Source organism: Gymnogyps californianus, chromosome 1 (assembly GCF_018139145.2).
Source record: "Gymnogyps californianus isolate 813 chromosome 1, ASM1813914v2, whole genome shotgun sequence".
Classification (NCBI taxonomy): Eukaryota; Metazoa; Chordata; class Aves; order Accipitriformes; family Cathartidae; genus Gymnogyps; species Gymnogyps californianus.
Genome location: NC_059471.1, coordinates 97681755 through 97705894, shown reverse-complemented (window position 1 = coordinate 97705894; position 24140 = coordinate 97681755). Strand labels below are relative to the sequence as shown.

Below are 24140 nucleotides of genomic sequence, written 5' to 3'. Positions count from 1 at the left end.
TTCTGCCACCCCCTACAGTTTCCATGGTGCATCCACATGATAGCTTTGTTAATAAAAAAATACACACACCAATTCACACACAAAACCAAATGCCTACCAGTCAAAAGAATAACACCCTGCCAAGCAGGGGTATAAGCTCAGTAATAACTGAATAATGACTGGCCTATGAGGAAAAGTAAATACAAACAAGAAGCCTAAAGCTAGAACTCATCTAGACTTTCAGTTTGTGGGATGGCAGTTTGTTAAAGTATACTCATGTTAACTCAAACTTAAAGAAAGTTTGCCACAGAAAAACAAGCCAAATCCTCTGAACAGCTAGAGTTACTTTGGGGGTGGTGGTGGGGGATGAGGAGGAGAACCCTTCGCATGGTCCTCACCTTAATGAGAAGGAATTTAATAGCCAATTTTCTTATTAGAGTGTCCCATCAGAAACTGTACTGTTTTATAAGGCAGGTCAGTAGCCTCCTATAAGACTTCCTTCTACCACCTATGGCAAATGCCTACATGGTAGGCTGCAGCATCACACTGAATGCCTCCAATAGCTCTCAAACCAATTCCTCTGCTGGGTGAGTTAGCCCAGCTAAAGCTCTCTGCTGCCACAGCTCAATCACTTCTCATACTCCAACCTGGCTGCCTAGAGCTAACATGAAATCAGCCCCTGCAGAGTAAACAGGTCTTACTGGTGACAACTGCAACACAGAGCAGTTTGTACTCCTGAGGACTCCTAAGTGAAGAAGCTTCCAGCGTAATGGAGTATTTGGTCTGAGAATGTAAAAATACCTAAGTGCCGGGTCCTGCACTTGGGTCACAACAACCCCATGCAACGCTACAGGCTTGGGGAAGAGTGGCTGGAAAGCCGCCCAGCAGAAAAGTACCCAGGGGTGTTGGTCAACAGCCGGCTGAATATGAGCCAACAGTGTGCCCAGGTGGCCAAGAAGGCCAATAGCATCCTGGCTTGTATCAGAAACAGTGTGGCCAGCAGGACTGGGGAAGTGATCGTCCCCCTGTACTCGGCACTGGTGAGGCCACACCTCGAATACTGTGTTCCATTTTGGGCCCCTCACTACAAGAAAGACATTGAGGTGCTGGAGCGTGTCCAAAGAAGAGCAGCAAAGCTGGTGAAGGGTCTAGAGCACAAGTCTCATGAGAAGCAGCTGAGGGAACTGGGGTTGTTTGGCCTGGAGAAAAGGAGGCTGAGGGGAGACCTTATCGGTCTCTACAACTACCTGAAAGGAGGTTGTAGCAAGGTGGGTGTCGGTCTCTTTTCCCAAGTATCAAGTGACAGGACAAGAGGAAACGGCCTCAAGTTGTGCCAGGATTTAGATTCAATACTGGGAAATACTTCTTCACTGAAAGTGTTATCAAGCATTGGAACAGGCTGCCCAGGGAAGTGGTTGAGTCACCATCCCTGAAGGTATTTAAAAGACATGTAGACGTGGCGCTTAGGTACATGGTTTAGTGGTGGACTTGGCAGTGTTAGGTTTACGGTTGGACTTGATGATCTTAAAGGTCTTTTCCAACCTAAATGATTCTATGATTCTCTGATTCTGTATTTGTGATCAGAGAAAGTGGTGCTGTTCTTTCATGCAACTCTAGTTCTGGCTTTTTTTTTTTAAAGATAACTTAAGCATCACTGCTTTCTCCACCTGTTCACAAGCAGAGAAATCTAAAAACCAAAGCACTCCTCTTTAATGGGGGGGAGGGGAAATCATTACTATGATTATTGAAATAAAGTGATTCTCTAATGACACACAGCATATGGGATTTGCTATATCAAAATCCATATTTGCTATATCAAAATCCATGCATTTCTCAACCCCCTCAGGTCCCATTCGCCAAGTACCTAACAATAAGAGAATACTAGGGACTCAGTGAAGAGGGGGGTAGTAGTAGAGCAAACATACCTTCACACTGCTGCAGGATCTCTTCAGCTGTGGTGTCATAGTGTGCCACGGGGTTGCTGGCATTACGGTACTATATTGAAAGATAGAAGAGCCATTGAGTAGACTAGAAAGACAACAAAAGTCACACTGTGAGGCATTTCAAGAACATGACAAACATTCTCCATGCCCCACAACAGCTACATACTCTTTCCAGACTGTTTCCTTGTTATCTGGACCTAGGCAGAATGCCCAAAGGGAGGTACAACCTTCCTAAGTGACCTAATTTAAGAGTAGTTCTAAGGTGCCAGCACCCTCCAATGCCAAGATCTTTCCTGTCTGTGAGACAGTTTCTTTTAAGAACATGACCCTTGTACCTATTCTTCCAAGCAGGACTGCCAATTCAGTGGCAAGCCACCCATGTTTTGCAGTTTCTGCAAACATAGGCTCGTTGCTGCCCTCTAGTGACTACAAATGCTTGCTATCGTACAGCATGGTGATGGCTCAACTACAGCTCCGGACCTGGGACATCTTTTCTTCCAGAGACACACCTAGGCTGTTGAACAGTCAACCAAGAACACTTATGAACAAGGCTGCAATACCTCTTCCCACGCTACGCCTGCACCTCTGACACCTTGGCTCTTACCTGGTCTAGTATGTGTGCATTGGGGATTTCGTTTTTCAGTCTCCATGCTACTCCCACGTGAGATTCAGGAGAATCAAATCTGGCAGTAGTTGGGGTCCTCACAATCTCAGCACCCAGAGCTCTGAGGACATCCACCTGTAGCAAACAAAGGTCACCAAACGCCAAAACACTCTCCCAGCACAGAGACTTCCTTGGGATGCCAGGGAAAGAAAACATCTTCCCTTTTACCTGGTCTGCAATAGCCTCCTTAGCAGTTCTCCTAAACCCCAACCTCACATCACTGAGCCATGGGTCCAAATCCTTAATGTCATTTGATCTTAATTAAGCTCTACTTGGCAGCTAGATGTCAAATTCCTGTTTCTATTCTAGGCCTTCAGGCCTGTAGGGACTATTACTACACATTGAGAAGCCTCATCCAGGCAAAACACCATCTCCTTTCATGCCGGTCACATATGCTCTGCACTTAAACATAAATTACTGGGCTATAGCACTGTTGGAGTGCAAATTATGTATATTTACCTGCTCCTTTGGACACAGGCAGCAAAGGAGATCCTCCAGGGCCCTACGCACCACTCAACTGCTATGAAGGCAAGAAGGTTTATGACACTGAGCTAATGCAAGTCTTCAGAGGGGAGGCCTTTGGTGTTGCGTGGCACATGGCAACGGCCACGTGGTACCTCTCCTTCCAGAGCAGGTAAGAGCAAGTAATGGGTATAGGCCTTCAGGGGACGTTCCCGTTTGTGCCGCTGCCTTTCAGCTGGAACACTGGAAGTGTTTGAACTTTGCTGACAGCAATTTGCTGCCTCAACTGTGAAACACAGGGGATCTCTTCTCTTCTTTTGGCTGCAGGTGCAGCACCACTCTAGTGGAAGGCACAACAGGGCTTGCTCTAGAGCTGGATATTTTGTGCTTTCTACAGTGAAGGCAAGTGGACATCACCCAGGTGGCTTTTCCTTCCCCTTTGTTGCTGTGGTGACACAACTCAGATGCTTGCCAGTACCTGCCAGTGTAACCTGAGGAGCTCAGCAGGCTCCATCATGGCCTTGCTCAGCCCAGTGCAGAACAGAAGAATATTCAAAGCTTCGGCATTGCCTTCCTTCGTCCTCCTTTGCTCAGTGAGGAACAGCTAATCCAGGGGCAGGTAGTTATTTCAATGTGCTAGGTAAATCTCAAGTTGCGTTGACATTTGTATTTAAAACAGTTATGACAGTTTTCCAAGTGACAATGCTGTAGGGAGGGGTCTTAAACACATTTCTGTCCACAGCTAGCCTGCCTGGATTTCTCTGAGCACTGGCAATAGGCCCTCAACAGAATTCTGCTTGGCCAATGACTGGGAGGCCAAGAGCCTACACCTTCGTTGCTAAAGCCACAGCACTCATCTGCACCAGGAACTCTGCAAGTGCAAACACGCTTATTTTTTAATTCTTGAAAATAAAAGCAGATCTGACCTTCTCCATACTCATTTTCTCTGGCATCACAATGATACAGCGGTAACCCTTCACTGCTGCAGCCAAGGCCAGCCCAATTCCTGGAAGCAAGCAAAGACACGTAGAGCATACAGTGAGGAGCAACAAAGAACAAAACCCACAATGCCAGCTTTGGCATGCCCTGGCTTTAATCAGACTTTCACCAGAGGCTTGAGTACACTGTCTCTAGAGGGGTGGTGGCAAAGGGAACGTTTCTGGCTACTGAGAACTGGATTTACAGATGCTGCTAGTTCTTTGAGGATCACAGCGAACAGAAAGTTTAGCCAAGGGTGGGGAAACTTGACGTGTGCAAACTGCTAGCTTTACCACATGCACATCACCTTCCTCCTCTCTCACCCATTTCATTTTTACAGAAGTAATTTGGGAAAGGATTGAGCTTTAAGCTAAAGATGACTAAAGCAATCATTTTGATACTGTCAGAAGAGTATTAGAGCCTCTATTGACTCACTTCTGCATTAAATCCCTAGTTTGCAATGTACCAAAACTAAGTCCTTTCTAAGAAGACATGATTTATATGCTGTGTGTGACTGAGGTTCTAGCGGACTATGTCAACTTGCTACCACAGTGAAGTACCTTGACTGTTAGAGACAGACACCTCATTTCTACTTTAAAAATCTGCACCTCCAGCCTGATTTCTGCCTTCCAGCTTGTCACTGTCTGCCTACCTGAAGAGCTAAGCTCAGAAGTGCCTTCCCCATAGGAGAAGCTTACACCTGTTATCAAATCACCCCTCTGCCGGATAAGCTAAACAGATCAAGTTAGCTGATATGTGTCTGAGGTCAGGCTGCATGGCACCTCCCCTGCTGTTTTGGGTACCAGGCAAAATACCAACACATGCATATGACAATGCCTCACAGGCAGTTTACCCTACACAGAGACTTGCTTGTTCAAAGCTGGCTCTGTTTCTACATGGTACTGGATTGTGTAGGGGTGGAAAAAAAAGAATCTTTAACTGTTCCTGTAAGAGAAGCATAACTCACACCTCAAGTAATTCAAGTAATGTTTAAATATTTGGGGGATGAGGGGGATGGGGACTTTTCCCAGTATATTACAGATAAATATGGATGCCAAAATAAATAAGACAGCAAAGGCCTCACTAGGGCCACAGACTGAAGAGAAGCCATCCAGCATTCTCCCTTATGGTCTGTGATGAAGAAAGCATTTTGAGACCTGAACTCTAACACGTTGTACTTTCTGCTACTGACCTGGAAATGCAGCAAACATCAAAACAGGACTGACTGAGGGAGAAGTGGGATGCAGAGAGGACAAAAAATGTAACACATTAGCTCTTACATTTAACATACTCAGGAGCTCTGAGCAGTAGCCTAGAGCAAAAGCCAATTCTCTCAGATTACTGTCTGCCCTGGTCTTTGCTTTTAAAAGAAAAAAGACAGCTTTCTGAACTAATTGTCCTGTACCTCCTTCAGTTCTGCCTTCTTTCTATCTTTTGAATCCTGTGGCAAGGAGAACCATTTATCAGGTACTGACCCAGAAAGGAGGATGTCATAGTATGACCTCAGATACTGGAGGAATGCAACATATGGATATTTTCCACTACATGCCATTGTTCAGGCAAGAGATACAGCCACGGTCACAAGGGCTTCAGTTGCACTGCTCCCTCCACAGAGCACCTGCTGAGCCAACGGCAACAGACACAACTTCCCAGTTTTCTGCTGAAGGCAGGGGAACTGGTCACAGATCAGCTCATCATGCCAGTCCCTCCATTAACAAAGCCTGGACTGGATCAAAAGAACAACAGAAAGATCTGCCTGGCCTGTGTCTATCAGAAGGCAACAGTGGACAGATGCCGAGGAAGGAGTTTAAGAACAGGACAAGACACCTCTCCAGAACACTTCAGGCAAGGAAGTAGCTTGTAGCTACTTGTAGCTCAGGAACCTCCCCAGGGAGGCAGTATATTTTATATTTAACTAGCTCAAGGGGGAACAATCCAGGTATGTTTACTCCCCATGAGTAGAGCAGCTTAACAGAAGTACAACAGCTGTGACACGGGAGCCCAGAGTTAACTCCAGTCTGCTCAGATCATCACATGCTCTGCCCTGGCCCCTGACTAGCAGGACTATTCCTTCCTCCAGCCCTCCAAGGAAGAGATGTTGACCCGAGTGGAATCTGTTAAAAATCTAGGTGTGCAAGTGCTGTGTTAGCAGATAGTGCTGTAGGGATGCAGTTTATCTCCCATCTCAGCTGCACCACACGGGAAAGGCTGTTTCTCAAACCAGGCCCACCCCACCTGACAGAGTGTAGGAACGAGGACCGTGGGACTTCCCAAACAGAAGGGGAAGATCCAGATTCACACCAGTCTTTTGGTGCTTGATTTCCAATAATTTCAGTCAGACTTTAATTCCTGAATAGGACCTAAAGACCCTAGTGGATCCGGCTTCACACTTCTTTTCTTTTAAAGCAAAGAGCCTGTGCAAATTTAGCAGACCTCCTTCCCAGCTGTTCTGGTCAGCACAGGACACTGTAGAATTATTCCTTGTGCGAGATAGAAGAGGCACTGCTCCCTACACCATGCAGGTGGGAAGGGATCCCCTTTCTTCCTTGCACACGCAGCCTCCATGCTCCAATCTCAAGTCTGCCTGTTCCAGGAAAACCACCACAGCATTTCCCCCCCCACCTTGCTAGGGTCTCTCCATCCCTTACCTGTGTTTCCAGACGTTGGCTCTATGATCGTGTCCCCAGGCTTCAAGATCCCAGCCTTCTCAGCATCCTCTACCATCCTCAGGCTGATGCGGTCCTTCACACTGCCCCCAGCATTGAAGAACTCACATTTTGCCACTGGAAACAAAGAAACCAAGGAGAGTTCTTAAACAGCAGACATTTGCTAAACAGGCTGCTGATCCCTAACATATCTGAAAGAGCAACTCTGTTAACATATCTGCCCAATTCACCTCCCTACTTTACAACACCAGAGACGGGGATTCAGTTCACAGCATCTCCACTGTTATGGGTCACAACACCACAGCAAGTTTGGTACTTGATGCTGGCCAGTCTCTGTCTCAAAATATGATCTCTCCTTTCATCTTTCCTCTTTATTACAGCCCAGTCATTAGAATAAAAAGCCCCACAGCTTTTCCAGTGCAATAGCACAGGGGAAGAGAACTCTATCAACATGCCTTGCCTTTTCCCTGCTACATTCTTCAGCCAAAGAGTTTCTCATCAAACTGGAAGTTTCTTCCCTTGTTCAGCCTACACTTTCACTTCAGTACTCCCAGCATTAATCCCTTCAGTGGTGTGAAACACCACCTTTCAGGACTCTGATCAGAGCCTCCAGATATCTCCAGTATGGTTGGGTTTAAAAAACAAACAAACAAACTACATTCACCGACAGTATCATCCTTTTCATCATTTTCAGTGATCTTTAGTGGTAACTGCAGATCTGCACTTTACAGACACTGATGAATATTCCAAATATGAGAAGCAGTCAAAAACTTCATACAACTTTCTTAAAATTAAAAAATTATTTTCTATGAAAAAAGTTTTACTTTTTCTACAAAAATGGAAAAGCTGCAGGAAATGTCCTCATGAAGTACAAATTGAAAGATGTTTTAGATGACCAAATCCTAAAAACCTGAAAATCTGCTAGAGAAAAAGAGGAATTTTTCTCACCATTTTCTGCAGGGTACCTGCACTTTTCCTATGCCCAGGTTACATGACACTACTAACCAGGACTATCCAGGTTTCTGAAACAGTGTTTCTTATTTTGATTTTCTGCCTGCAGCAGTACTCACAGAGTTCACACTTGAGCCCATACTGCTTCCCAATCTTGTTGATTCGCACCAAGGGTGTATTGCCAACTTTATTCAGGATGCTTGGTAGGATTTTCAGAGGCTCTGGCCTGGTACATATACAAGACAAGTCAGTACATTCACAGAAGGGGCCACAGGCAGGTCACACAAAAGCAACGCAGCATTTCCGATACTTTTTATTTCAACCAACTTTCTCTCCCGCCTTCATCAGGCTAGTTATTTCAGATATTTTGGTTTAAAAAACCATTGGATACAAATTCACAAAATGTCAAGTCCTTAATCCAAAACAAGGATTAAACAGACATCAAGCCACGTGCTGAGGCAAGAATAAGTGCTCTGCAGTTCCTCCTGGCACGAAGTAGCTTAGCACTGCTCAGAGTCAGCTATTTTACAAGCAAAAGGCATTAACAGTGCAATCTTTCACCTAGTCAGCGAACTGCTTGTCAGGTTATTTATCAAACATATATATAATTTATACATGTTTCTTTTCCAGGTTAAGTAAAGGTTGCCTGTCCACCTATGTCAAAATTGGTAATTTATGTCATATCAGGATAGATGACATGTCATGATTCTGAGTCCCTTATTGTCCCTACATACTATCTTTCATACTCAAATACCCTTCTACTAATCACCCCAGGGGTTTGGCTCTCACCCTATATCGTTGTGAAACAAGTTAATTCTACCCTAGATGATAACAGGATAGAAAATAAAGGAATCAATTTATTAGCAGTTCATTAGATGGTACAATTAAAAATTACAACAGAACAGTTCATTAAGATCTTATAATAAAATAAGTTAGTTCCAGTCCATGTAGTTTCACATCTTTGGTGCAAAGCCCCTTGTATGCTTAATGTGGGTTCTTAGCTTTGCTTATACATGGAAATTAAGAAGCACCAGCATATCTACATGCTAAACAGCATTAATTTAAATCAGTTATCTTTTGTTAAATCCACATGGCTCTGAGGGGACCTGGATTAGTGCTGTACTGAAAATCAGCAAATAAAAGTAATACTTACAGAGCGGCATGACGATGGGGGGAGGCAGAGAGGGGTTTCCCAAGCTTCCATGTGCATTTGCTAGGTGTATCAGGGCGGATCCATTCCCTTTCCTTCTCATTAGCTTTGCAGTTCTCATTGTCCATCCCACCAGGGAGAAAATACTTGCCAGGTGTATGAGGGCATGAGTTCATATCTGGCTTCTCCTGGGAAGGAAGTGTAGGCACTTCATTCTTGGGGGAGAGGGAAGGAGAAAAAAAAAAAAAAAAAAGAAAAAAAGAGAAAGTGGGGGGCGACACCAAATGAGAGAGTGTGATTCGTATGCCCTGCTGTAACAAGGTCAGAGTATCTTTTGAGACTATCAAAGTTATTCAGATTCTGCACCATGGGAAACCACCCATTCACATCACTGCACCCCCTACAATAGCTAAAAATCATGTTACTAATAAGTCCTTATTCTTGTCTCTGTCCCTTCACCAACATATCTATTTCCAGTCTAGTGTTTCAGCATGCAGTTCTTCAGAAGGAAACCTGAACAGAAACTACCCTGGTAGCAATTTTCAAGACAGCAGTATTGCCTATAAGCCAAAAGGGGCAATGGCAACAAGTAGCTTTTAACAACCACGAACAGTTTCTGCCACTGACTACAAGAGATCCTGTCACTATACCTAAGACCCAGGTATTAGGGGAGAGAGCATAGTATGTCTCAGTTAGACAAATCCCATTCTCAAGTGTCCCACTCTTGTTTTTCCCTTACATGAAAAAGGTCACAACAAATGGGTATTTTAATGGTCAGTTGATGTTTCCATAGTACTGTAAAGTTGGGAAAGCATTTCAGCATAATTTTCATTTGCCAAATCCTTATGACCAAAACGAGAATCTTGCACTGCAACACTGAGTGCAAAAGCTCAATACAGTGCTGTACATGAAGATAACTTAAACACACTGAAGCATGTGCTTACTGTAACTAGCCTCCACACATATGAAGAAAACAGGACTAATCTCATGGGAGACACTCTTCCCACACCAAAAAACAGCTCTCTGAAATAAAACTTCCCCGTTCCAAGCAGAGAGGAACAGAGTAAGACTACTTGGTGACTAATTAGAAAATGGTGCCAAAAGACTCTGCATTGCTACCTGTGATCATGAAGGAGAAAGAACCCTTCTAGAAAGGCCACTGGTTTCAATAGCACCTACCTCCACAGCATTCCAGCAAAAACACCTAGAAATCCCTCTGAAAACAGATAGGGCTTTCCCAAATTCTGGTGACGAAGACAGGCAAACAGTATTCCCTAAAGACCAATGAGTACCTTAGACACAGAAACAGGCCTTTCTGATATCAACTTCTCCATGTTCTTTGGTGAAGGTGACAGCACAGTAGACTGGACTTTCTTCAGGAGACCGAGTACTGTGGGTCACGAGACTGGAATCCTCTTCAAAGCTGCAGATCATGCAAGTTAGAAAAAAAACTGTCAGGAAACAGTCTCTCGTAGGGGCAAGACACATGTCGCACTTTCACAGGGAAAAAAAAAGAAGCTGCAAAACAAAGTGAAGATGACTTGTACAAACAGGATTAAAAAAAAAAATCATGCAGCAGAGGTATTGCACAAGACCAATGGAGGGTCTCCTGACCCTGTTCTTCCCCCATTACCTAATCTTCCCTCTGCCCTGCCCTCCACAGCTCAGATCCAGTAAAGTAAGCAGGAAACATCTCTATTGGACTGTCTGCAATTTCATAAGCTTGAAAGCCACACAAAATAATATAAAATACTCCAGTTCACAGGATATATATTTCTAGAGACACCAAGGGTGAAAGGGCTTCATGGTGCCATCACCAAAAGACCCTGTACACAACTTAGGAAAAGGCTTTATACACAAACACTTGCAGAGGCCTCTCTACCCTTGAGGAAACCAAAATCTCACAAGTTCCTACCCAAACTGAATTAGTGTTGCACACACAACTATAGTGATGCTGGATATAACACACACAACAAACACTTCAACCACAAGGAAGCAAGGAAGCCTTCTAGCAGGCTGTTTCAGAAATTAGTAAATATAAAATGGCAGCAGTAAGTTCGTTTCTCCTACTCCAGCCAGTTGTTCAGAGCCTGCCTGCTTCCTCTCCACTGAAGACAAAAATCTGGCTGAAGTCTTGGAAAAAGTGTGGGGGTTTTTTCCTAATATTTGTTTTTCTCATCACCATTTTGCACCAAGATTCAGCTCGTTCCATTACTGAATTGTGCTAGGTCTGGAAAGGGTCCCTGGCCTCATCCTCCTTCTTCTGACAAATGCACGCAAAACAGATGCAGCTTAGATCAGGCAGAGTTGATGGTCTGGTGCCACACTGGAAAAAAATCTGAATCACGGGATCAGTGGATTTTAGCATTTGATCTTGCAAGTTAACATGCACCACTAACCACTACTGCCTTATGCACACCAATTCTTTTCTTGCATGCTGATTTGAAGAAAATGCCCAAGGCATTTAAACTGCTCTCCTTTAGGAAAAAAAGCCTCTGAAAGTGCCAATTTTCCAGACTAAGGCTTGAAATAATTCTCCTTCTGGATATAAAGACTTCCATGCCACCAAAATGACACAATTCTACTTTATTTAGGTTAATACATGCCTAAGAGCCAAGATGGACTACATCCTGTCCTAGACTACTGACCAGGACTAGACTGAGACACTAGTCCAAGACAGCTAATATCCCATAAATATACATAATCTAACACCAACCAGTCTTTGTTACCAGAAATTAGCTTACTTCCAGTTCCAGAGTGAAACCCAGCCTTCATTTCTCTTTCTAGAAGGTGCCTGGTTCACACTTCAGAATATCAGCACTTTTTTTAGTAAAGAAAAAATACTGAAGAGGTTTCAAGGCTTCCTATGAGCCACATCCACATGCTCCTTCAGACAGGTGGCATGCAATACTGGACATAGACACCGACTGCCTCTGCTCACAGGTAACCCTGACAATATTCACAAAGTCCATCTAATAAGGGTACCTTGCTGCCAAAGGATCAAACCATTTCAACATGCAGGAAGAAAGCAGCAAGGGGTTATAGACAGGAAACAGCAGATTTTGTTCATCTTCTTGTTTCTCATAAAATAGGAGTGCAAAACCTTTAAAAGCTTTAAATCACCAACCCTCAGTGTCCTTCAAGAGGGTCCAAAAATTGAGAAGAAAGGGAGAGAAACTGGTTGCAGTAAAAGTTTCAGAGGTTTCAAAAAAAATAAGTACTTGTTCTTTGTATTGACAGCAGAAAAGAAATGACTGTGGCTCTCTTCAAAAGCTGCCTTTTGGAGGATTCCCTCCAAATTGGGCAAGATAATACCATCTCATTTCCTCTACTGTAAGGCAAAAAAATCCACAATCCACTAACAGCAACACCCATCACCTCTTGAACTAGAAAGAGCAGAAACGGAGGAAAAGCTATATTTATTGCCTTCAACTAAGCTGGGAGATTCTCTCATATGTTTAGAATGGCAATACTCTGATGTTTGATCAAAGCTTCAATAATGGGGCTAGAACTCTGAACAAAAACAAGGAGAGAGAGAAAAAGCTAACAACAAGCATTGCCAACAAAAATCCTGTCACCAAATACTAACCTTTAGCAACATCATTCATTGGAAGGAACACAAGCTCCTGTTCAATAAATCCCTTAAAATCATTTTATTAGGCATTATTTTAAATAACCCCACACCCACCCAGCCTAAAGTAAATAGGTACGAATATATACATTCATAAAGTCAAATTCTAATCATGCTAGTAGAGAATCAGTCCCAGCTATGGTCAACCTAATATCTTAGGGTTTTAAAGAAGGACAAAATCCTTGGACAGACTTGGTTGTTCTCCAAGGGGAATTCTTACTACAGCACTCAATGGAGACATAAAAGCACCTGCAATGGCTTACAGTTACACCTAAGAAACACGTCAAGAGCCCAAGAGTGACTTGTCATGTTCAGAACCAACAGCAAGACCTCAGATCTTCAAGCTCCTTCAGTGCTACTGATGAGCTTCCTGACACACCACCCAGAACATCCAACTGGTGCTTACAGCCCTAGATGATGCAACTTCAGCAAAATAGGGAGCAGAGGTGGTCACTCTAGGACATCCAAATTCCCCCCATGATCCTGCCTACAGGCACAAATCAGGCCGTAGGAAGCTGGTGCATCTTTCTACTGGGGAGATCTTTGGGGAACAAAGGAAAGGGGGTGAGCAGAAATCACAAAAACAGAGGATGACAGCAACTTCTTCGCTAGCCTGACCCTCTTCTCAGTCTTTCTTCTGGGAATGCAGACTGGGGAGACAGGACAAGAAAACGGCAACTCTGCTTCTCTAACTGCAATTGAATGCCGCTCAGAAGAGTCTGAGGGACATAAGCTGCAGGAAGAGTTGCCCATCTTCAGGAAAGAAATTCTGTCAGCCTGAATTTAAGTTTGCTGTAAAAGGGAACACTCTCATAACTAGCCGGGAGTGTGGGCAGAGTCTAACTAGAAAAGCCTGACTAACTTCTGCCATTATATCTGCAGAGCACGAGGCAGAAAAATCAGAAAGACAATTTACAAAGTCACTTAAACTTAAGTCACAAAGAGAAGACTGGGACACAGACAGAGATATGAGATCCAGAAAGCCTCATGGGCAAGGCTCACATCTCTAGATCCATCTCCACAGGGAACCCAAGACCTGAACTATTTCTCAACTCCTACAGAACAGGACTGAAGGCCAGTGAGTGAAATTAATCCCCAAACAGCCTGAGCTGAACTCACTCCATAGATATGTTAGGAGCTACAGTTTCTAAGGCTGTTTACAGTATATGATGTCAGCACTAATGCAGATATTTAAAGAGTATCATGTATGCAAGAACCTAGTTAACTTGAGTCTTGTCTGAAGCAGAAATGAAGCTGTCTAAAATGCAGGTGTAAGAGTTGGATCAGAGAGAGATGGCCTGAGGGCTAACTGCTCAGTAAGAGATGAGATACAGGATTCCATTATGTTGTGGCCCAAGAATGGGAAACTTTGATGTTAAGCAGGTACTTTACTCTGTGAAAAAGTAAACCACTACAAACCAGTTGTTCTGCTCACTCTGAGTATCACAGGGTCTTAGAGAGCTTTACGATCTTTACAGGTTACCAGATGCAGCAGTACCCATCCAGCCTTTGGAAGCAGTTTGGAAACACCACAGCTGTAAGCGATTCATGAGACAGTCAGCCATTTGGGGTTTTTTTTGTTGTTGTTGGTTTTTAGTGTGTGTCCCCTTGCTACTTCCTCAGCACCAGGCAGCCATCGCTCCTGTGTCATGAGACATGAAGTGACCTGAAGTGACTGGGGTACAAATTAACAACACTGTGGCTCTAGGAAGAGATCCTTCAAGAATCGAAAGTCTTATTTCCGGTTTCTTCTACAGAGCAGATGAGCACATGCATGTCCTCTCAACAATCACTCCTTTCAAGGCCAGACTGGCATACTCATAACCTTCCTGATAGGAAGTGGGTAGTTCTTTAATGCCGCCACCTCCGTAACATTGCAAAGATATTAAAAATTCAGCAGCAAAGCAACTTCCACCGCTATGGCAATTGTTATGCTAGAGATCAGCCAGTGAAAACACGAAAGCGTTCAGTCTGCCTTCCCCTCACAGAAGGGAAGCTGTGCACGCAGCCCTAACGCAGGTGTCTTCTGACATCTCCATTTCCTGAGTTCACTCCAACCCTGTCTGGACTCACCTGATAAGTCTTCTGAGTGAAGACGGATGTCTTTAAGGAGCACAACAGCATTAGAGAAAAGACCGGAGAATGCTTTATCTGCATTTTTACCTGCTGCAGTCAGCAGCTTTCATTATTTCTTTCCCTGCTTCTGGCTCCCTCTCCTTAGTCAGCACACAAAGATGGACCAACACTGCAGCCTGAACGGTGCTCTTGATCTGCCAAGCTCACCAAGTACAGGGCAAGAAGCATTACAGGTAGGGTAACAGAGGCTCAGAGATTAAGCAAGTTGCCCAGTGAGACAAAGAGGGAGTTGGAGCTCTGCTCTCAATTTCTGACCACGTCTATAAAACAGGTAGAAGCACAGCTCCCCTTCCCCTGCATTATGGTGTCCCTGACAAGGCATCAAATCTTTTGTTAGCCCAGGGACCTCTGATAAAGGCTGACAGAGAACTGCTGGTCACCACCACCTAGGCATGAAGCCAGCTTTTTGGCTGATGCATGTTTTGTGGGAAAGACCCACTCTGGCTACATCTGTAGAGCTTTTGGCCAGCATCCACAGTGGAACCACGAGCACAGTACACCCTGCTGTCTGCCTAGTTCCTATGGATCTCACATGCAGCCAGCAGGCACCTGCAAATAGCCAGAGGTCAGCCCAACCCAACTGTCCTGGCAGCCTGCTATGCTGCCAGCGCCAGATTAGTGACGTACCTGAGCCAGCATGCACGCTCCAGGACACGGGCCCCCCATGACCCTGGCTACCAACCACAATTTTTAGAAGTACTGCTCTGGCTTCAGGAAAGCAGGCTGGTTAACACACATGCAGAGGGTCACGACAGGATACAAAAGAACCACCGTGTAGTATCAAAAAGGATGAACTGTCCAAATGCCTCAAGTACTGGACCTAACCTAGCACCTAAACTGTGCTTCATCAGTAGCGATCTCACTACAGCCATTCTCCTGCTGAGAAATACCAGGTTCTGAGCAGGTTTCAGTTTCCCAGGAAATACCTTTCCTCTCTAACATAAAATCCCCAGAGTTCACCTACCTCCATACTCTGAGTTTTCCCTCCTTTCTGCAGCACAAGTTTTGCAGAACACGGAGCTCTCATGCCTCAAATCAGCAAACAGACTCATTGAAAGGGTAAACACTCTGAGCAACTTTGCTGGAACAGAGCCCAGCACTCCAAAACCTCCATGGTCAAAGGCTTTAGGATTAGAGATACACAGAAGATGAGATACTCAAACAGGAATAGGAGAAGAATCACTTGTTTGAGTGGCTGGTTCAATAATATGCCAGCAGCATTACTAATGCTGCTATTGAAGCAGCTCTCTCAGGTTTTAGTCAAGTTCAGACTCTTCCCAACAGGGGAAGGGCAATGTATGAAATAAAATGTAAGAAAAGAAGCTTCTTGGTCCACTGCGTTAGCCAGACTTGCCAAAAAACATTGGCAAGAGACCCTCACAGTACTCATAAGAACAATGGATGATAGGCCAAGAATGGCTGAAGAGCTGGTGCCAAACCCAGAGAGAAAACCAAAAGGCACAATATCATCTTGCAAGCCTGTATAAGAGGCAGAAAACCAATCTTTCCTCCTTCTGCTCCCTGCTTGGAGGGAGCATTCCGCAGGCACCCTCTGGCCTGCCCAGAGCATCCCCAGCAGCCAGAACCCGCCCGAGGCCTGCGCTCCCGTCCTCCTCACAGGCACGGCCAGTGCCAGGGCTGGCTCCAGGGCTCCACTTGTCCAGAACAGCTCCGAAGCTGTCCGTTCCGATCCCTTTTTTTAGTTACAAAAGGAAAACAAAAGCCCAGCCGTGTAGTACAACCACATTCATTCACCCACCAGCCCGCAGCCCTCCATCCTTCCCACCGCCCGAGGCCGCAGCGAAGGGAGCACTCCCGAAGCAGCCTCCCCCCCCCCCCCCCCCCCCCCCGCCACACTGACCGTTTAACGGCCACCCCCGCTGAGGCGAAGCGCGGCGCAGCCCACCCCACGCGACCCGCCCGGCTGGGAAGGGGAGGTGGGGAAGAACGGTACGGCCACCCCCAGCTCTCCTCCCCCACCCCACGCCCGCGGATGATGCAACAGGCGGCGAGGGGGATGCAGCCGCCCCCGCCCCCCCACTACGGCCGCCACCTCATCCACGCGAGCCGGGCGCTCCCCAGGACGCCGCCGCCACCGCCCACCTGCGCTGCGGCGCGGCACAACGGCGAGGAGGTGGAAGGCGAGGGAGAGGCGCCGCCGTGCGCGGCGGTTAAGAAGTGCCCGCGAGTCCCCTGGCCCCGCCCCCGCCGCCCAGCCCACCGCCCTCCGAGGGGAGGGAGCGGGAGCGCCCGCGGCGATTGGCCGCCATGGGGGCGTCGGCGAGTCGGAGACAGCCAATAAGGAGGCGGCGCGCGGCGACGGGACACTGCCGCCTGCAGCCGTGTGGCGGCCGGGCTGGGCCAGGCTGCTCCGCGGGGTGAGGGGTGCGCGGCGGTGCCCGGACGGAGCTCTGAGGGGAAACTGGGGGCAAAAGGCCCGGTTTTCTCCAAATGGCCTTCGGGGAGCCCGGGGCGAGGTCTCTGGGCATGCCCAGACCCCGGCCTTCGAAGGCGGTATTTAATCGTGCGCCTGTAGGCACGGGCCGTAGGGAGGGCTGGGCGCACGGACTGCTTGTAACTTCCCGAGCGCTGCAAGCGTTACTGGCTACCTGTCTAGTCTGGGGGAAAAAAAATACCCACCGCATCAGAGGGGCCTGCTGTGAGGGGTGTTTCACGGTTGGGTCTGCAGCCAGACGCTCCCCCTGGCACCTGAACCCCCTGAAAAGGCCACGGGATTGTGCCGTGTCAGGGCACCAGGCCTTGTGCCGCCCGCATTGCGGGCCCCGTCTCCGCTGGCCCGGATCCGCATCAGGGGAGAGAGAGGGCCCAGGCATCTCTCAAGTCTCACGTCAAAGCCTGGAAATACCCAGCCCGGAACTGGTGAATCCCGCAGCTGGGAGCTGCAGGCTGGAAATGGTGCTACAGAAAGTAAGCACGAGTGTCTCGCTGAAATAAACCCACACCGGTCATTTCGCTAGCGGTGGTTGTGCCACAGATCAGGAAATGGGTTTATCCCAAAAGGTGCTAAGCCCTAAGCATGACTCTGGAAAATACCTAAACACTTCCTCTGTTTGAAGCTTACGTGTTGCCTACAATTTGGTACTCGTCTGCCGGTGCGTTTGGTGGCACAGAGGCAGGCTGCGCCCCGCTTGGGAAGAAGGAACAGCTATCTTGAGCCTCATGGGGGGCCGTGTCCTAGCTGAACTGGCTTCATCTCCATGAGTCCTTATGGCACCAATGCAATGGATAGTTATTATGCTCTGATGTAATTATTACACTTCTGATGGTGTCTGAGAATGTGATAATGAGGTATTTGCCTGGGAAGTCGCTCAGTGTCACAAAGGGAATTTAATACAGTTAATGCAAATTGTCTCAGAGTAATTCTTGACAACCACAAGGTGCTCCAGGTTATGCAGAAAATTCAAAAACAAAACAGAAATCCTTGCATGAAAGCATGAGATACCAAAAAGGCTTACCAGAGTGAAACGTCTCGAGAACGTAGCTTGTTGCTGTAGAAAGTCCAAGCAGCAATTTCTTCCATATCTATAAAAAATACCAACAAAGAGAAAAGTAAATCAAGGTAGCTTTATTTTAGAACATGATTCACCCTGAAGTGTTCCATGTGTTTCAGGTAATCGAAGGAGTGGAGACAACTGTATGTCTCCATCTGTACATACAGATACTACGTAGTATAGCAATTTGAAGAGTATTGCATGCTGTATAAAAATAAAAAGTAAGGAACAGGATGTTTTAATCAAGTAGTAAAAATGACAGAAGAGACTTTACAACTGGATGTGACTGGTCTGAAGCTGAATGACCAGTCTTAGGGTTACAAAGTTGAGGGTCTCTCTGATAAGGAAATGGACCATGATGAGAATGTGGGGTGAAATTTATGAAAAAACACAGGAAAAACACTGAGCAATTAAAAACAATCAAGAGAAGAGCCAGGTATTTTATATTGGCCTTAAATAAACAGCGACACTGAGGCAGCTGTTTCATTACATGTGCTAAAAATCCACACAAATTACAGACCAAAACCCATGTTGATGACAAATTACGTTGCTTTTTCCCTGCCCCTTTCTGGATCAAAGTAGATGTAAACCTACTTTGAATTCCACGTTGTTATTCTCATTTTCCTAAAGAAAGATTTACTAGAAAATACTGTTGTTAAACAGGACAATTATTTACTCTAAATCGCAGTTTGCCTGGCTAATTATGTCTGAAATATGCATGTAAAGTGAGGTTTGCACAAGTAACCATTAGCCCTACTGGAAAAACATCGATTGGAAAAGCATGTGGAATCAGATTCTAGCTTGCATTTGGTGCAGCTAAATTACAAAATGGCACAAGAGGAATGCAGAGTGTGAAAACGGTGACATTAAGAACGCCTGGCCCTTGAAATGGGTATCAGAAAAAACGCGAGACACCAGGGCACACGTAAGGCCCAGCCGCAAAGCACAGCGAAGCAAAAATCCATGAATATTTGGAACGGAATGGGTGCCAGTGTTTGAAAACTGCAGTCGTACCCACAGAGGGTAGCCAAGGAAGGATAACCATACCTTTTATGCCTTTCAGGAGGGACTGAGAGAAGAGGCACTGAGTCAGCTGTTCTGTCTGAAAAAGTGCCAGCCTCGCAGCAACCACTGCAACATCAGGCAGATGGGCGTCGAGATACGAAATCGGCAGCACAGATGGGTTTGCCAGATTCTGTAAAATGTAAAACACATACCTCAGAGGAGACTTGTAAGACCAAGCGACAGTGCTAGGCATGTTGGAAACTAACTGAACATAATGTGTGAGGCTAATGAGAGGGATTTGTAATTGCACCACAGCTCTGCACTCAAAATTCAATCTCCTTCACCGTGGCAGCAGCCAGGTGAAGGTAAACTGGCAACACTTAAAAGAAAATGGGAGTTTTGACTTAAAAAAACCCTGACTTGAAAGATATCCACAGCAACACCAACCCACACTGTGCCATTGGTGTTAGTGGCATTAAAATCAGTCATGGTGGCTGGGAATGAATACACAAAGCTTTTCTCCACCCTGCTGCCTGCTAATTAGACCCATTATGGCTGAGCCCAATCAGTGGGACACTTAGATTACTCTTCAACCCAGCCTTGTGAATAACTCCCATAAATCAGCAGGTCACTACCAATTTCACAAGCGGAGCCGCTTACGCCATTTCCTGAGATCTGACAATGCTCAGGATTATTTTTCTGCCAAGAAACAAGAGGAGTTGCGGTAAGGGTTGGTATATAATCAAAATTAGGATTTGATCAGCGTAGCGGCGATGTGACACCGACTGGAACATTAACACAGAAAGAAACAGCTTGTTTAGGAACGGCAAGCAGAGAATGTTGTTTCTGATATCAGTGATGAGTAGGCATGCTGAAGACTGAAAGGTCGAGGAGAGAGATCCCTTGGACAAGTGCAATCAGTGATCAAAGGGAAGGGGAAAAAAGGTAAATGCTGTTGTGGTAGGGTGACTGAAGCAGGAAGATCAGGTGGAGGAAGCTTTTTGTGAGCGACTAACGAAGTCACCCAATGAACCAATGGTGCTTTGGTGGTACCCAGAGCCCTTTTAGGAAGGGAGAGCACAAGGCTATCGCATAAGTTCATGGAAATGTTTTTATAGAAAGGGAGGAAAAAGCAGCCCAAGAAGAGCCACTCCATATTTTAACTCCTCCTAAGGCACTCCATTTATCTCCTGCATGGGAGAGGCCACAAACAATTTGGAGGGCAGAATCATAGTTCAAAATTATCTTTGACAGACTGGAGAAATGAGATGAGAAAGCAAAACAGGAAGTTGGCCGATAAGGAGAAATGCAAAATTTTACAGCCAGGCAGGAGCAATCAACATTTCAAGTAGCCGCTATCTGGGCAGCAATTGTGTAGAGTGGAAGGTATGACTATAGAGCCATGCAAACTCAATGTGAATCAACAAGGCCCTGCTGTTGTGAAAAAAGCAAACGTCATACAGGGTTATGCAAACAGGAATATAGTCTGCAGGACACATGGCACTCTCAGCACTGGTGCGCTTTGTTGAGGTACCATGTCCCATCTGGAATGCTGCATTTCAAAAAAAAATATAGCCCGTGTGGGACATGGCCTGAGGAGCACAAGAAGAAGGTGTAGAGAGAGACATGGCGCAGGAGTAAAGACTGAAATAAGTGGAGTTGTTCAGAGAAGAGAAAACTCAAAAAAGGTAGAACTGCCTTCATTTAGCTAAAGGGCAGCAAGGAAGGGAATAAACCATTTTTCATGTTCCTTCAGATTAGGAGAAAGTGGAAAAGGTCAAAGTTACAGCAACGAGGATTTAGGCTGAACATCAGAACCACAGCATTGCTCAGGCTGGAAGGGACCTCGGGACATCTGCAGTCCAGCCTCCTGCTCAAAGCAGGGTCTGTCTAGAGATGAACCCAGGTTGCTCAGGCCTTGTCCAGTCAGGTCTTGAAGGCCTCCCTGGACAGAGACTGCACAGCCAATCCAGTGCCTGACTATCCTCGTAGGGAAAACGTTTTCCCTACACCCAGCTGGAACCTCCCCTCTTTCAATTTATGACTTCAGTAAAGACCCTGACTTTTCCTCTTGCTGACCTCCCTGTAGGCACAGGGAGGTGGCTGTTAGGTTCCTCCACAGTCATCCCTCCCCCAGGCTAAGCAAGCCCTGCTCACCTGGCCTGTCCTCACAGGGCCACCACTCCAGCCCCTGACTGTTTTGAAGGCCCTTTCCCTGGCCCCAAACTCACTTCAACTTACTGATGTCTTTTCCATGCTGGGGACCAAAAATGATAGACAGTATTGGATGTGGTCTAATGGGTGCCGAGTAGAGGGGGATAATCACTTCCCTCAGTCTGCTGGGTGTCCCCGTTCATCCCACCAACGATGCAGTTGGCCGTCTCCCAGGACACACTGTGTCCTCACGTCCAGCTTGCTGCCCACCGTGGCCCCCAGGGCCTTACCTGCAGAGTGGTTCCTCTGCCAAGCAGTCCCCAGCCTGTGCCCTGCCAGGGTTTGGTCCACCCAAGGCATAGGACTTTGTCTTTGTCCTTACCGAATTTCATGAGGTTCCTGCTGGCCCATCCCTCCAGCCTGTCCAGGTCCTTGTGGATGACTGCCTTGCCCTCTCGTGTGCCAGGTGCACCACCCCGATTCGGTGTCATCCACAAACCCGATGAGCATGCACTCATTTTCTCCTCTAAGTCACTGATAAAAATATTAAAACAGGACAGATGCCAGCACAGACCCATATGGTACTTGTAACTGGTCTCCAGGGAAGGTATGAACTATTAATCACTGCCCTCTAAGCCCAATGATCTGGCCGGTTTTTCTCTCATTTGGCAAGCCACCTATGCAGACTGTAATAACCTAGCTTGGACACCAAGGTGGAGTGAGAGACTCTGTCAGAAACTGGATTTGTGTGGTGGGGGTTTGTGTAGCAGGGGAGGGGCTACAGGGGTGGCTCCTGTGAGAAGCTGCTAGAAGCTTTCCCAGCTCCAAGTTGGACCCACCTCTGGCCAAGGGCGAGCCCATCAGCAACAGTGGTAGTGCCTCTGGGACAGCGTATTTAAGAAGGGGAAAGACTGCTAAAAAAAAGAGCGGCAGTGAAGAGAGGAGTGGGATGTGAGAGAAACAACCATGCAGACCCCGAGGTCAGTGAAGAAGGAGAAGGAGGAGGTGTGCCGGAGCAGAGATTCCCCTGCAGCCCGTGGTGAGACGGCAGGCTGTCCCCTGGCAGCCCATGGACGTTAACGGTGGAGCAGAGATTCCCCTGCAGCCCGTGGAGGACCCCACGCCGGAACAGGTGGCTGGGCCCGGAGAAGGCCGTGACTCTGTGGGAAAGCCCACGCTGGAGCAGTTTGCAGAGGACTGCAGCCCATGGGAGGGACTCGCGTTGGAGAAGCTCGTGGAGGGCTGACCCCCATGAGAGGTACCCCACGCTGGAGCAGGGGAAGAGTGTGAGGGGTCCTCCCCCCGAGGAGGAAGGAGCGGCAGAGACAATGTGGGATGAACTGACCCCAACCCCCATTCCTGTCGCCCTGCGCTGCTGGGGGTGGAGGAGGTGGAGAAAATTGGGAGCAAAACTGAGCCCGGGAAGAAGGGAGGGGTAGGGGGAAAGGTGTGTTTTTAAGATATGGTTCTATTTCTCATTATCCTACTCTGATTCGATTGGTAACAAATTAAATGGATTTCTTTTTTCCCCAAGTTGAGTCCGTTTTGCCTGTGACCATAAGTGGTGAGTGATCCCTCCCTGTCCTTGTCTCAACTCACGAGCCTTTCCTTATGTTTTCTCCTCCACATCCCACTGGGGGGGAGGAGTGTGTGAGCGGCCGCGTGGTGCTTTGCTGCTGGCTGGGCCTAAACCACAACAGAAACCTTGCTCAAATCATCTACAAGGAGGACATAATCTGCTGCTCTCTCTTTATCTACAGATCTATTACCTTTGCTGAAGATGGTCTTTCTGTAAAGTGTTACAGCTGCCACCACGTGTGTTTGAGAATCACAGAGTTGTCCAGAAGACCAAAGGCTTGTCTCCTTGGAGGCAGAGCAAGAAGGGCAATTAAATGTTTCTTTGTTGTGGTTAACAGAGTCACATGAAAGGGTCAAAAATCATGAGTCAAACCCCTCCAGAATGAAAAGACCGGCCCAGACATTAATGAGACTATTACTTGGTCAGATTTTGGCCTGTCTTAGACTTTGGAATTTCCCTTGCCCATCCCGAGTCTAGCAATGCAACAATTAATGTTGCATGCAATCCCAAAGTCAGTAAGGCTGGCTGCTCACTTTCCACTTGGGCTTTGTCCAGAAATCAGTTCTTCATGTCCTCCCTCCCTTTAGCAAGTCTCTTCCTCCTGCAGCTCCAGGACGTTATCCACCAACACAGGAGGAAGCAGAGGAAGCACTCTCCGTGTTCACTCGAGAGGAAGGAGGAAGGAAGAGGAAATTGTGGAAGATGGAGGACTGTTTTGATCCATGAAGCCCTCTCTCATCTTTCTTTTAGACATGAGCAGTATTAGCTCTCAAGGGAAACAGGGGTGGGTAGAAAAGGGAGGAGTGGTCGCTCCCTGTGGCTCTTCCCACAGCTCTCGGGCCCGGGAGGCAGGCTGGTACACAGGCTGCAGTGCGAGCAGCTTCCTCGCTCCCTCCCCCCCCTCCCTCCACCTGGCCAGGATCCCAGACAGCTCCAGGAAGAAATTGAGAACTATCTGAAACACGTCCAATATTCAGCCGCATAGGTAGCAAGACTTGAAATCAAGCCAGGTGCTGGCAAAAGCACAGCAGGCCTAAGCCTGGTAGACTAAAGGCTTTTCTGTGAAAAATGAAGAGGCAGGGAGACCAACTTGATTGCTATCTGCTGCCTTTCTCCCCACTTTGCCTTACGGCTCACCGAAACCAGAGCAGAAACTATTTTTTTTTTCCTCCAGATCTAATTAAACATGCAGTTTTGGAAACTGAGAGCTGGAAGTGGCCTACAGCGTATCGATTTCACAGTGCACAGGAAAACAGCACTCTGCATACCTTTGTCAAAAATGCATGGGTTTTTCCCAAAGGAATACCTGAATCATATTTTCTCTCCCTAG

At 46.7% G+C, this 24140-nt stretch overlaps 1 protein-coding gene across 5 annotated transcripts in view; it reads right to left on the bottom strand.

Moving 5' to 3' along the window:
- LOC127014702 (cystathionine beta-synthase-like protein) overlaps positions 1 to 16699 on the bottom strand; it is a 28021-nt gene extending 11322 nt beyond the window's left edge. For 3 of the 5 annotated variants that reach the window (XR_007766213.1, XM_050894217.1, XM_050894242.1), the window contains exons 1-8: positions 16664 to 16699; positions 10086 to 10216; positions 8797 to 9008; positions 7763 to 7869; positions 6675 to 6809; positions 3975 to 4054; positions 2527 to 2661; positions 1905 to 1974 (exon numbers count right to left, since the gene is read on the bottom strand). Coding sequence is in view for 4 of the 5 variants with exons in the window: in XM_050894217.1 (XP_050750174.1) it covers positions 1905 to 1974; positions 2527 to 2661; positions 3975 to 4054; positions 6675 to 6809; positions 7763 to 7869; positions 8797 to 9008; positions 10086 to 10127 (781 nt within the window). In the remaining variant the exon portion in view is untranslated. Of the gene's footprint in view, positions 1 to 1904; positions 1975 to 2526; positions 2662 to 3974; positions 4055 to 6674; positions 6810 to 7762; positions 7870 to 8796; positions 9009 to 10085; positions 10277 to 16663 lie in introns of those variants that run through there. The other 2 variants (XM_050894232.1, XM_050894224.1) reach the window with 2 other exon arrangements.
- Between the last annotated feature and the right edge of the window lie 7441 nt (positions 16700 to 24140).